Source organism: Copadichromis virginalis, linkage group LG1, assembly GCF_057382275.1.
Source record: "Copadichromis virginalis isolate Kocher_CV1m ecotype Utaka linkage group LG1, C_Virginalis_male_GT1.1, whole genome shotgun sequence".
Classification (NCBI taxonomy): Eukaryota; Metazoa; Chordata; class Actinopteri; order Cichliformes; family Cichlidae; genus Copadichromis; species Copadichromis virginalis.
This window is the reverse complement of record NC_140618.1, coordinates 30,560,409-30,573,969: the sequence shown is the minus strand read 5'-3', so window position 1 is coordinate 30,573,969 and position 13,561 is coordinate 30,560,409. Positions and strand designations below refer to the sequence as shown.

General features: G+C 40.0%; 1 protein-coding gene across 1 annotated transcript in view; it reads right to left on the bottom strand.

Annotated features, from left to right (window-relative positions):
* Positions 1-13,561, bottom strand: part of itga11a (integrin, alpha 11a) — a 52,805-nt gene that overhangs the window by 31,020 nt on the left and 8,224 nt on the right. The window contains exons 3-7 of the mRNA XM_085458972.1: positions 1,513-1,625; positions 954-1,045; positions 589-703; positions 370-497; positions 28-176 (exon numbers count right to left, since the gene is read on the bottom strand). Coding sequence (XP_085315098.1) covers positions 28-176; positions 370-497; positions 589-703; positions 954-1,045; positions 1,513-1,625 — 597 coding nt within the window. The remainder of the gene's footprint in view (positions 1-27; positions 177-369; positions 498-588; positions 704-953; positions 1,046-1,512; positions 1,626-13,561) is intronic.

The window sequence follows — 13,561 nt, the reverse complement described above, 5'->3', positions numbered from 1 at the left end:
TCGTTTGGACTAACGGAGTTACTGTACCGTGCTGTGTTGATGCCAAGGGCTGTGTTGGTCTCCTCACCACCCCGCTGGTCGATACTGCGTGCCCTTTTCACTACTTCCTCTACTGATTTGTAGTCACTGAGTTTGAATTCATGGACAACCTTCTCACCATACTGCACAACTCCAACCTACACAAAGAAATGCAATGACAGTGATCTATAGCAACAAAAACATCGTCTTCATATTAATGAAACATAATTCTGAGGACACAAAAACACGGAACAACATAAAATACATTAAAGACTATGAACGAAGAGCAAAATGTAGATCTGTTTAACATACGTTCTCTTAGTATTTTTTTTGGTTTGTTTTTGTACAAACCTGTATTTGACCGGGCCCAATGTAGAACTTCTGAAGAATGTTGATGAGAAAAGCCTGCACTTCATACCAGGGATAGATGGAGTTTGAGCCATCGAGAACAATCACTATGTCCATGTAGGTTTCGCACCCTGGAAGGATAAGGTACAAGCTCCCAGATAAGGATCTAATCCTTTGCAGAGACTTAAAACCATCAATGAATCTCATCATTTAAAAACGTACTCTGAAAGGCAGGGGCGATTGTTCTGGAGAACTTGAAGCTTGCATTGACTCTGGAGCATATGCCAGTGCTGTAGTACGAGCTTCCACACTCATACGACCATAATGGTCCACAGGCCTGAAAGAAAGCATTGATACAAGCAAGATTATTGACCTCAGCATAATACAAAAAGCAAGGTTCATGCCAAGAACAGCAGCATTAAAACCATGTAATCAAAAGACAATCTTGTGGGAAGTTTTTCTTTTCCCCCTTATTTGGACAACTGCAATCTTATGTGTTCTTACACGCTCAAAAAGTTCTGCAGCAGCAGGCCATTACTGTTTGTTATATTTCATAAAACATAACTAATTTTTAAAGGGGCTCTCACCACAAAGCTGTTGTCTTTAGGGTTAGATGTAAGCGTCATTCCCAGTCTCATCTTGTCCTTTCGCTCTGATACGTTTGTCAGAGATATCCTTCCTTGAGGGAAAATAAATTTCACTGAGATCTATGATGGACTGTTTCAAACACACATAAAGAAATACGCTATCCACAATCTGGAACTTTGGTTTGTGTCAGCAACATCTACATCCTCAGATCTAAATGTTTACTTCATGAAACTTCTTGTGAGTACCTAACAAGCACAACATGTGCAACCCGTATGAAGAGGCATGTGGTAACATTTGCGGCAAATCACACAAGTGGAAATGCACATAAACTGTTTAAAAAAATAATAAAATGTGGAATGCATGGTATGGTACCCACATTTCTGTCTGACACATGTCATCATGATGTTTACTGACACATGAGGTGAAAAGCAAGCAGGAACCGCGGTAAACAGCTTTACAAAGCATGCATTCATTTTGCATTTATGATGGTCCCTGTCAATGTTTGGACTCTTTTCGTGATGCTCTTGTAAAAATGAAGAGGTGTTTTTAATACTGCACCTAAATTGAGCTTGGCGCAACCGTTGCCGTTGGTTCGTTTGCTCAGTGAGCATTTATAAACATCCCCCGTCTGGTAAGCACCGTTCATTTCATACGGGGCACCCACTAATAACCTGAAAAACAAAAAACAGAATCCAAAAGTTAGTCACTTAAATGTTTAACAGCAACAACATCAAACTTTCTTATTTTTGCCCAGTAAGCAACTTTCTGAGGGAATATGATGGTGACTGTTAACATCAAAGAGGAACAAAAAAAAACACATGGGCTGACCTAAAATGCTTAATCATTCTTTTTTCCATGGAAGTCACTACGTGTAATCTAATCCAGCACTGCCCCGTCTCATAATCATTAACAGTTCCACGCAGTCACACCTAGAAGCTGGCCAGTACAACCAGTCACTGCTTATAAGCAATATCTTTACAACAGAGACATCAGAGGTGCAGGTTCAGTAACGATAGGAGGAAATGATCTTATTTGCATTTAAGAATCTGATCAAAACACTCAAGTTGCTGCAGGACATAGCATCAAATTCAACAGCAAGGCTAGAAGCCATTCATATTCAGACGTTATCGTAGTTTTTAGCATCGCTTTTTCTACGTGCTGCAACGGCTCACTGTGTGACAATCAAAACTACCGACGCAACAGCAAAGGAAACAAAACCCTTGCTTATGCTTTATAACATGTAAGACAACTTTTGAAGAGTGGAGACGTGAACATTATTCTTATTGCAGGAAAAGACCATGGTGGTAAAGTGCAAACTGCAGCCAGGGCAGAAACAACTGCATTACACTCAGTGACGTTAATTTAGTTTGTTGGGGCACTAGGGGACCCCTCCAATTCATCACCACTACAGTATGATATAAACAACTGACAAAAATTTAAAAAAAAAAGTGCACTTTACTTAAAAGTTAGATTATTCAAGACTCTCTCTCACATAGTGAAAGCTAGAGTAGCAGCAACTGGAGAGAGTGGACTAAGGTTAGACCCTTGGGTGGGCTAGTTTCTCTTATTGTGACTGAAAGCTGCTGGAGTCTAGAGTTTGTCACTTTTCGGGGAACCCTTGCTGAGCAAATGCTCCAAAGAGTAAGCTGCCTTGCAAGCTATGCCTCTGATTATGCAGCTAGCACAATATCAGCTACTTGGGCGGTCGTGGCTCAAAGAGTTGGCAGTTCACTTGTAACCAGAAGGTTGCCGGTTCGAGCCCCGGCTCGGACAGTCTCGGTCGTTGTGTCCTTGGGCAAGACACTTCACCTACCGCCTACTGGTGAAGGCCAGAGGGGCCGATGGCGCGATATGGCAGCCTCGCTTCTGTCAGTCTGCCCCAGGGCAGCTGTGGCTACAACTGTAGTTTGCCTCCACCAGTGTGTGAATGTGAGAGTGAATGAATAGAGAAACTTAAATAATGTTTTCCAAGAAGGAAGCCAGAAAAGGCTGTATCCACAGAGCTGAATACATTTTTTTAAAGTAAACCTCAGGCTGAACTAACAGGGCTACTTGTTTCTCCTGAGAAACTCATGACAGCTTGGGTAATACAAAAAAGACAGAAGTTTGGACAATAAAGGTGACCGCGCAAATATTTAATACTCCTGCTAAGTGTCTTTGGATTTGGAGACTTGCTGAAGTCTGAACGTCTTAATGTTAATGTGTTAACGCTAAGGTCTAATCACTGCTACAGTAATGGTTTCACTGGGACGTCCGAGAGGAATAACTGACTTATTTGAGAGCTGTCACATTACTAAACAGAATTTAGATGTCCTCAAAGAACAGTGCTGAGTGCCAAAGATTCTTTTCACATGACGAATGTTTGTGAGGAGTCACTCCTGTACTTGACTTCACAGTAGGTTTCCTGTGTGGGGTCAGTGAGGTCTAATAAAAGTCACTAAAAAGTTTTAGACGACTTCATTTGATGGAGAATATAAGTTATCTGGTGATTTTTCTTCAGGGCTGATGGAGGGCGTAAAGATCTCAAGGAGGACTATAAATCAAAGGAGTTTCCAACAAGTCCTCCAAGGTAAACAACAATATCAGTTTCTTGTTCCTACCTTTATATGTGACCCATTTGCTGAAGCCCCCCCCCCCCCCCCCCCCCTCATATAGCAGAGCTATAAGAAAGAGCAAAACAATCCACAAACGGAGGGTGGAGGTGTCGTGGAGGCATATTCCCGCTGATTTCCAGCCAGGAAACTGGCACGAGATTTCCATTTTGGACCATTTCTTTTTCATTGTTAGTTTTTACATTATTTCTGAACCAAAGTTTGTTTGACTGGCTTTGTTTTCAATTTAACTTAACATTTGGTAAGTTTTATCCATCAAGGCTTGCTGTTTATAGCTACGATAATATATACTACTGTGCAAAAGTTTTGAGCCACATCTCATTTCCCACACACTGCACACCATGTCTTTTAGCTAATAGTTCACCTTTCTGGTATCTTTGGCATTTTTTGTATCTTTAATAAAATGGCAAGAGAAGATGTGCTTTTGCAATAGTCTGCTAGCAACAAAATGGGTTTATCTGCTAAGTTGTCTGTTATGTGTAGATGCAACACTGGCTCATCCCTTGAGTTAGGTGCCTTTTTTAGGTTCGAATGATTCATAGGGCAGTGTGAAGTGGTCTAACAAACAAAACACAAGAAATTGTCAGATACAAGACTGAAATGCAAGAGACAACTAAAGAAATATTCCTGAAGAAAAAGAAAAATACAAGAAGGCCTTGGTCATTGCGAGTGAAAAAGATTAAAAAAGGAATGACAAGGATGCTTTCTGTGTACCTGTTACAATATTAACTCCACTGTGACATAAATACAGTGGTCCCTCGCTTTAACGCGGTTCACCTTTCGCGGCCTCGCTGTTTTGAGGATTTTTTTTGGGTGCAATTTTGCATCCTTTTTTTTGTACAGCGCATTGTGTTCTGCGTCCTGATTGATTGACAATGGTCTACAGCCAATCTCGTGTCTCCTGTACAGTACAGAATGCGTTCAGCTTGTCAAATTTACATAAATCTTTGATCGCTAGCAGTGTGACTGTGACGTGCTGTACTGTATTTTTGTAAGTTTTCTCCCCAACAAACAACAATGTCAACAAAACGTTTTGCACCATCAAAGGCAACCGCGGGTGTCTTTGGTTTCATTCTATATTTCTGGACTTATTTTTCTACGAAGGTTTGAACTTTGAGAGTCGGTCTGAGCAAAGTGTATAAAGTGTGTAGTGAGGGGTTTTACAGCCTGAAAACATCTATAATAAGTTAACTACTTCACGGATTTCACCTGTCGATAAATGAGGGACCACTGTATTCAATCCTCTGTTATTATAAAACACCCTCTGCCGAATGTAAAATATCTGGTATCTGAGATAATGATGTAAAAGAAAATCACCCCCCTCCCTTGTTTTGAGGGGGGTGATTCAAATGAAAACAAACAACAAAAAAACGTGTAAGCTCGACAACATTTTTTTATTAATGATCTCTTAGAGTCAAGCATTGGGGTGTTTTAGGTTTTCAGTATCTCTAACTGTCATGATTGTGTTAGATTTAATGGCACATCATTTCTACATAATTTAACCTCAGACTGCCATTAGCTCAATCTTTAATTTTCACATGCAGAGCAGAGTCACTATGTACAGCATTAAACCTGCAAAAAACCTGAACAGCACCAGTCAGAAGCAAAATTTCACAATACATACACTGCCATGATAACACTGGAGTTTACACGAGACAGTTTTATTTAAACTCCACAAATAAATCAAACCTAAAGTACTGAATTAAAAAAACCCTCAGCATTAGTGGCAAATACCTACAGTTTTACTGTTACTCAGATTTCCTGAGCTCAACTAATTCGGGCATTAAAAGGCAGGTTGTATCCTAAAATACTCACATTCCTGGAAAGGCTTCGGAAAATTCTCTAAGTCTGCGACAAAATTAAACAACATTTCAGTCCAAGTGAAAATAACAGGCAAAGCAGCTGGCAAAAAACAGCTTTGGTGCCCCAAAGGAAAGATACCGTACACCACTTTATAGCAAAAACAGAGCAGGATCAACCTCCTGCATGGACCTTTAGGCCAAAATCTCACAATTAAACGAGGACGGATCTTTAGCTTAAGTACTTTGAGGTTAGGCTCATGATTGTCAGACTTTCTACCTTGTTCCAGTACTTGACATTACATGATGTCCATGATTTCAGTGGGAATCAAAGGCTTGCACTACTAGGCACTTCATTAATAACAACATTGTAACACTTTGACTGCACATTTACCATCTCAATCAGCAATCACAGCAAGAAGGTCCTGGGTTCGAATCTACTGCCTGGCTCGTCTCCGTGGAGTTTGTTTTATACTTCCTGTGTCTGCGAGGTTTCTCTCCAGCTTCCCCCCACAGTCCATAGAAATGCATGGGTTATATTAATAGGTGATTTTAAAATAGCCATAGCCTTTTATCCCATAGCAGCTAGGTTAGGCTCCAGCAACACCTGCCATCCTGAACTGGATAAAAGGAAGGAAATGGATGGATGGGTGGCATGTGTCTGATATCCCCATGTTGGTGTTGTTCCTACATCATCATAATAAAGTTGATCTAAGATCAACATTGCAACTGAACAATCACATTGTCATGATGTTATAGCTTTGCAATGTGGAGGAAAAAGAAAAAAAAGTGAAATCCTGCAAGTATTCCTACATAATCTGTTATAAAATATATAAAAAGTACCCAATGTTTGTCCTTTGGAGAAATGAAAAGTAATGGTTACATTTTTTGTGTTTTTCCTTTTTATTCGTATTTGTTCACCTGGGAAGCTAGCTCCCAATTAACACAATTCTTCTGTATTAACTTAATTGACTGTATTGACAACAAAGTTCCCAAGCTGAACCGGACTTTGTGGTGGGAATGTTTGATTGTGAGCTTTAGTTGGGAAAGTTCTTCTTGGGCAGCTGTAGATTCACTGTAGCCACATTGTACAATCAGGGCACAATCACTAAAAACTTAGCACCAGCTGTGATTTGACATTTTACAGCAGCAACTGCAGACAAGAGGAAATGTTGTTGTAACAGTCCATCACTGCACATCAAAGAGGACATCATATGGGATCAAGCTTCAGTGTTATTGCTCCTGAAGCCAACTTTAAAAGTCTCACAGACTCTGGAAGTCATTTTACCACAGGGGCTCCAGCAGTGCTCATATTTTCATAGCTATTAATATCACGATTATTACTTCGGATATTGCTATCCCTTGGCCAGTGGAGACACAGCAGCTTAAGTTCAGGTCAGGATACATCTACCTTGATGAAAAGGGACCATTGTTGCCTTTGACTTGGATGCCTGCCTTAGGACCTCCTGAATTTCACCAGAAGCTGTTCAAATAATCATGTTCAGGAGCTCATTATGGTCAAACGCTAGCTTTGGTTCATCATCACAGCAAGAATGCTAATGACGATGAAAGAAAGTATTTGACCCAAAATGAACACATGGAGCTTTTCTACCATGGTTACCAATGAATACAGGATTTGGGGGTTTGAGGAAGTGCCATCCCCAAGCCCAGCCTGTCATTAATGTGGTCATTTTTTTCATATTTGGAAGGCGGAGATGTATTTGCTGTGAAACCACATCCATGCCCCAAACATGAGTGTGCTACTCCAGTGTCACGCTTGCTCATCACATTCTGTCCATTGGTATTAACAGGATATGTTTCCTTTTGTTAGTGCTGCCTCATTAATTGAGGGGATTGTTATGGTCACATAATTATTTTTCCAAGACATTTATTTCCCATATCTGCTCTGCCTGGGAGCATTGAGTTGACGGTAGCAGTAATCAGAGGATTATGAGACATTAACAAGCTCTTAATAGTTTTTTTTTTTACTTACTGTCCTCAAGTACGGAGAGGGAGTGAACATCCACATCCACCTTTTCCCACCAGAATGGATTATCTCAACAGTTACTGAATGGATTAGACTGGATGACATTTGGCTCAGATATTTATGGACTCCACCAAACTTTGCTGACTTTTGTGAGGACTTGTCTTAGCATAACCAGCAGGTCCAAATTTTCAGTTGTTCAATAAGCTATTGTTATATTTACTTGGCACTATTGTGGTTTGGGGATTCAGATGATCAAATGGTGACCACAGTTATACATGTTTGTTTTACAGGCATTTATCATTCCCTGACAATGTAAAGGCAAAAAAACTCAAAACATATAACTGAATCTAAATATCTGAAAACTACAAATTTGTCTGCAGACACTATGGTTCCCAGATGATGAATCGTAATGGATTTGGTGGTAACTTTTCCTCTGGAAACATGTGGTTGACATTTGTGAAAACTGAACATTTAAATTTTGCCCTCACGATCAAATGCAATTTTTTTTTTCTGAGCCTTTCACTCTGTAGCGCCATGATAAAAATATCCAACTTCTCCAATAGCTTAATTTTCAACTAAACACCTTGGTGTTAATGGACTATAAATAGGGAGCAATATGCTATTTCTGTTCTTTATTTTGGGTGTTTTTGTTTCTAGTCACATAACAGATACATTCTGCAATACTATATACAGAAATTAAGTTTGATAACACATATATAACAACTATAGACAGTAAAAAATATCTGTGTTTCTTCTGGTTCAGAAAAATTAAGCTAATGTGGAAGTGCCTTAAACTGGATTCTATCTGAAGGCCACCAGATTGCAAAAGTTGTGACTTCAAAAAGACTTCCAGTCCTACAGATGTCTACAGGAAAACAGCTTTAGGACTCGACCTTTTATAAACACTTTCCTGCTGAGTCTATAGGCTCAGTCACTCATTCTGGGTCATGTTGAAGTTTAATTCTACTTAAACTATAAGAAACCGATCAACTAAATTTGGCACATAGCTTCATCTTCATCTTCACCCTGAAGGTCTTTATCTATCACATATCATGACATCATCATGCAGCCTAGCAACAAAATATCATGTTAAAATGACCTCTTATCAACATTTTTGAATCTACAACACCTTAAGAAAGCATCACAACAACAACATCTAATTGATTTTTGAATTATCATATATATATATAATTATTATTGCTGCATTATGCGTTGCATATTATGACGCAATAAGATTGCCTGGCGACTACGTACCAATTGGCTTAAATCACCTGTTTTTAACCTTTATGCACCTGAAATATTTTTTTGACTTCATGACAATACCATCTCGTTTAGGATTACATGCCTAGCAATCACCTAGCAACAGCTAAAATGACCCATCTACTGCCACTATTTTTATTTTCTTTATTTGTACTTTTCATGTGGCTAAATCCATCAGTTGCCAACAGGTAAAAAGCCAAAGAATATCATAGCATGGACCTTTAACAGTTGTAATAACATAGTGTTCTTTTAGTGCCTGAATCAAAAGTAGGTACACTGAATTCTCTTTTATAACCTTTTTTTGGTGCAGTTCTGCACAACAAGTGAAATAAAAGAAGCACTACTTAAAGCAGAGGTGAAAGCCCTCACAGACACTCTGTAGTTATGTTTCTAACTGAGCTGAGGAGTAGATGTCAGGTCTCAAAAGAGCAGACCTGATATAACTACAGTAAAATAAACAGCAGAACAGACAGTGGGGGGCCTCTGCAGTGTATGGCACAAGTATGCAGGTTAGTGCATCCCATCAGATTCAAAGACTTAAGCTCTTTGCCAACTGGAGGTAATGTGGCCTCATTTCAATAACCCAATGAGTGCCTGCTGTGGCAGGGTGTTTAAATCACCCCGTTGAGCAGACATGTGGAGAAATGGTGCATGCCCTTTCCTCCGTAGCTCCATCAGCAGTAATGCACAGACCTCAATAAATGTTGTTGGGCAAAATAATGTCCTTTACAGTAAACACTTGGCAAATAAAACAACCTTAAAACTCAAGAGGACTTTTCGCAACTTTTGCACATTTTAATAACTCCAATGGTTAAAGCCTCTTAAATACTGGAGATTATTTTTGAAACCAGCCTTCATTTTGATCTTGACTATAGACGACACGTTTCGTGGCTTTATTTTCTATGGTTATGACAAAATCTGTTGGCAAAATCTGTCTACAGACAGACAGAGAGGCCTGCCAAAGTTCTTAAAAGTGCCTTTGTAACAGTTCCCAACTAGCTGTCATTCCAACTGCAGTTTTGCCAAAGCCATTTGGGAACAAGGTAATATTAGTGGACACTAAGGGCAAACACTCATGTCTGAAAGAATAACACATAGGATGTGGTTAAAGCGACATAATTCACAAGACTGTTGACCAGGAGAGTGCTGTTTGAATCCTGTGTCACTTTTGAACTTCTTTTCATTGCTTTGTTGTTGTTTGCTGTTTCACTTCTTTATCCTTTTCAACTTTCTTTGGTTTTCCTTTTTACTCACTGCTTAGTTGAGTCATTGGATCCAAAGGATTTAGAAAAGACAGTACAAATTTACCCTTTCACAACATTAAATGACACTGAATGGTAGCTACCAAATTAAGATTTTGCTAACAAAGCCTTGACCAAAGTAATGTAAGTAATGCATGTCTTTTGGCCTGTCTCCCTCAGCCTTAATCAGTCACACCAGATGGCCGCCCAGCTGTGAGCCTGGTTCTGCTGGAGGTTTGTTCCTGTTAAACGGGAGTTTTTCATTCCCACTGTCACCAGCTGCCTGCCTGTTTACAGTGATTTGTGATTGTTGAGCCTTTCTCTGTATTATTGTTGGGTCATTACCTTACAATATAAAGCACCCTGAGATGAGGGTTGTTGTGATTTTGCACAAACAGAAGGGAACTGAATGACATGCACACAAAGACTCACAAGCTGAAGAAAATACCAGCTTTGCTATCAGCTGTGATAATAACCTACCTAAATGCAAAGAACCAGCAGATATCTTTGTCTACTATTCTATTTTGGTTCTCAAGTACAGCCTTTTAAATACAGCTGCATTCTTGCCTAACTTCAGGTTTTGGTCATAAAAGGCTTTTTTTTCCCACAGAGTCACTTTCCAGCTGTGATCCTGTTCCTATCCAAACATTCACAGCTGAGGGAATGAGAATTCAGTCAAGTCTGGAAAAGTTAACTGTGCTATAGATTGGCGCACAAGCTCACGGGCCCTGTCAGTAAGTGTAAAAAGTCTAGTTCTCCTGGAAGCCTAGTTGACATGAAATCAGTTGAAGGGAAACTGGAAGCCTAAAAAGCATAAATGATCTGGAACAATCCATTGCAATTTACAGAATGTGTGTAGTTTATTTAATTGACTTATTTAAATGTTAAATGTTAAACCACATGTGTAAATATACTAAATAAAAGCAGTTTCACATGATTTCAGGTCCATGCAATCAGCAGTTCATTCTGAACATTATACATACATGGAACCCAGAGATAAGGAAAATGGCATCAGTGACAATATACTGTAGTAGATATGACAAGGATTTAGTCAAATTTATTCAGTGGAGGTAAACTCCAGAAATCACCCTACAGATGTGCAGCAACTGCATAGAGGAACTAGGAACTCATGTATGCAAGTCAGTGTGGATAAAATGATAACGTAATCTAAACTTGTTTTAATGATCTGTAGCTCTCATTAAAGTGGTATTTTTACATTGGCCACAGCTCATGCGACATTCCTGCATCCAGCTGAGAGCTGTCAGACTATGTACTGTGCACACACTCCCACATGCACATACAAATATACACAGACAGTCTTGCATAAGTGCACAGCTGTTTGATCACACACCAACTCTTGCTGCTCTGACTTGCTGCTCTGACTGTGTTAGTTCCCACCCAGACAACACAGTCATCAAATTTGCAGATGATACCACTGTGGTGGGGCTCATCTCAGGGGGAGATGAGACTGCATACAGAGCTGAAGTTCAGAGGCTGTCAGATTGGTGTGCAGACAACAACCTGGACCTCAATACCACCAAAACAAAAGAACTGGTAGTTGACTTCAGAAGGAGGAAGTCCGAGCTGCAGCCTGTCAGCATCAACGGGGAGTGCGTGGAAAGGGTCTCCAGTTTCAAGTTTCTGGGTGTGCACATAGACACAGACCTCCAATGGAGCTCTAACACCTCTGCGGTCTTAAAGAAGGCCCAACAGCGTCTCCACTTTCTGAGAATCCTCAGAAAAATGGACCTGAAGAAGGAGCTGCTGACCGTCTTCTACCGCTGCTCCATTGAAAGTGTGCTGACATATTGCATCGGTGTGTGGTTCTCCAGCTGCACCACAGCACACAGAAAGGCACTCCAGAGGGTCATCAACATGGCCCAAAAAATCATTGGACATCCTCTTCCCTCCCTGAAGGACCTGTACAGCACTCGCTGTCTCAAGAGGGCACGCAGCATCCTACGGGACTGCACACACCCAGGACACCGGGTGTTTAAGCTGCTGCCGTCTGGCAGGAGGTTCAGGCTGCTGAGGTCCCGAACAAATAGACTCAAGGACAGCTTTTACAACAGGGCAATAGCCCTGATCAATGTAAATAGCTGACCTGACTGGATACCTCCCTGGACTTTTTAGGGGGAGGTAACAATGTTTAAAACGATAACAATAATATTTATATTTATAACAAGGTGCAATAATAATTAATGTGCAATAATAACAGTGTGCAATACACATACACTTATTCTTCTTTTTTATACTAAGTTAATATACTGTGTTGTGTTGTTTGTTACGTTGTGATGTGTCATATCGTGTCGTGTTGTGTTATATGTAGTGCCGACGTAGGACAGTTTTTCCAATTTCATTGTACTACTGTACTATGTATGACTGTGCAATGACAATAAAGAGTTATCTTATCTTATCTTATCTTATCTTAAACAGTCTTTTAAAACCGAAATTCTACAGGATGCGTAAGATGTCTGGTGAACAGACAGACGAGTCATAACTGAGTAAAACACTGGAACACTTACTGCTGCAGGCCACAGCATTTTCAGCCAGACAGTAGACTGAGTAGCCAATACACAGAAACAGTATTGTTACAGTAACCAAATCACTGAAAAGACATCTACCGAAACCTGCACACTTTTCACCAATTTCTATTCATCATATGCGTTATATTAGATGCACAAACACCTAACAGTGACAAAATACCAATCCCCTCAACTCTATTTTGCTGTATGTGGTTTACACACTGCTTGCACCTCGTTCTCAGACATTTACAGACAGGTCTGTTGACCTTTATTCCACATGTGTCAATCTCATCAGATCTTTTCATTTCTGGTAGACGTGATCGACTGGCATGGTTGCTAAACAAGTTGGCTTTTCACCGTAATATCTTTAGTAAGTTGCAGGTCACAGCGTTTTTTAGACAGACAGTAGCCAATACACAGACACAGTATTGTTACAGTAACTTCACTAAATCCCTGAGAAGGCATCTATAGAAATCTGCACACTTCACCAAATTAGGAGTGGTATTTAGTGTCTACTACTACTACTGCGACTACTGCTAATAATAATAATAATGATGAGCAGATCCATTGATTGGACACATACAGTCCAAAGCTCTCTGTTAGCGTCTAGCTTTGCTGAGTTGCTGAGTCGTGATTTTATCAAGAAGCAGAAGATGGTAGTTTTGTTTCCACCTGGAATATTGTAAAACAGCTTTATATGAACCATGCATGCACAAGACTAAAGGCTTCACATGCCGGACTGCCATAGAAGACGTGCAGTAGAGGATGAAAAAAGTACAAAAAAAAAAAGTACACCATTGTATCACCATTAAGTAAAAACACAGGTATTTAAATTCAGTTCTGCTCTTTGATTGAGCTAACTGGAAACAATTTCCTAATGCGTTGTACTGCAACAGTAGTGAGATTAGGTTTTGATTAACCCAGTAACTTACTGGTGCCCACACTTTGGAAGAGCAGGACATGACCTACTAGTCTGCTGTTTTGCCATTTAAGCCTTGTGGCCGACTGCTGTACTACAACAAGGCAAAATGAATGAATGACTGAACGAGTAGGTGAATGCTGAGCATCCCACACACACACACACAGAAAAAAGGAAAAACAGCGTCAAGATCGCAAAGCAGTCATTTTATGTGTGTGATGCTGCTCCAATGTAAAGTATATGTGGGGCAAAGATTTTTTTGAC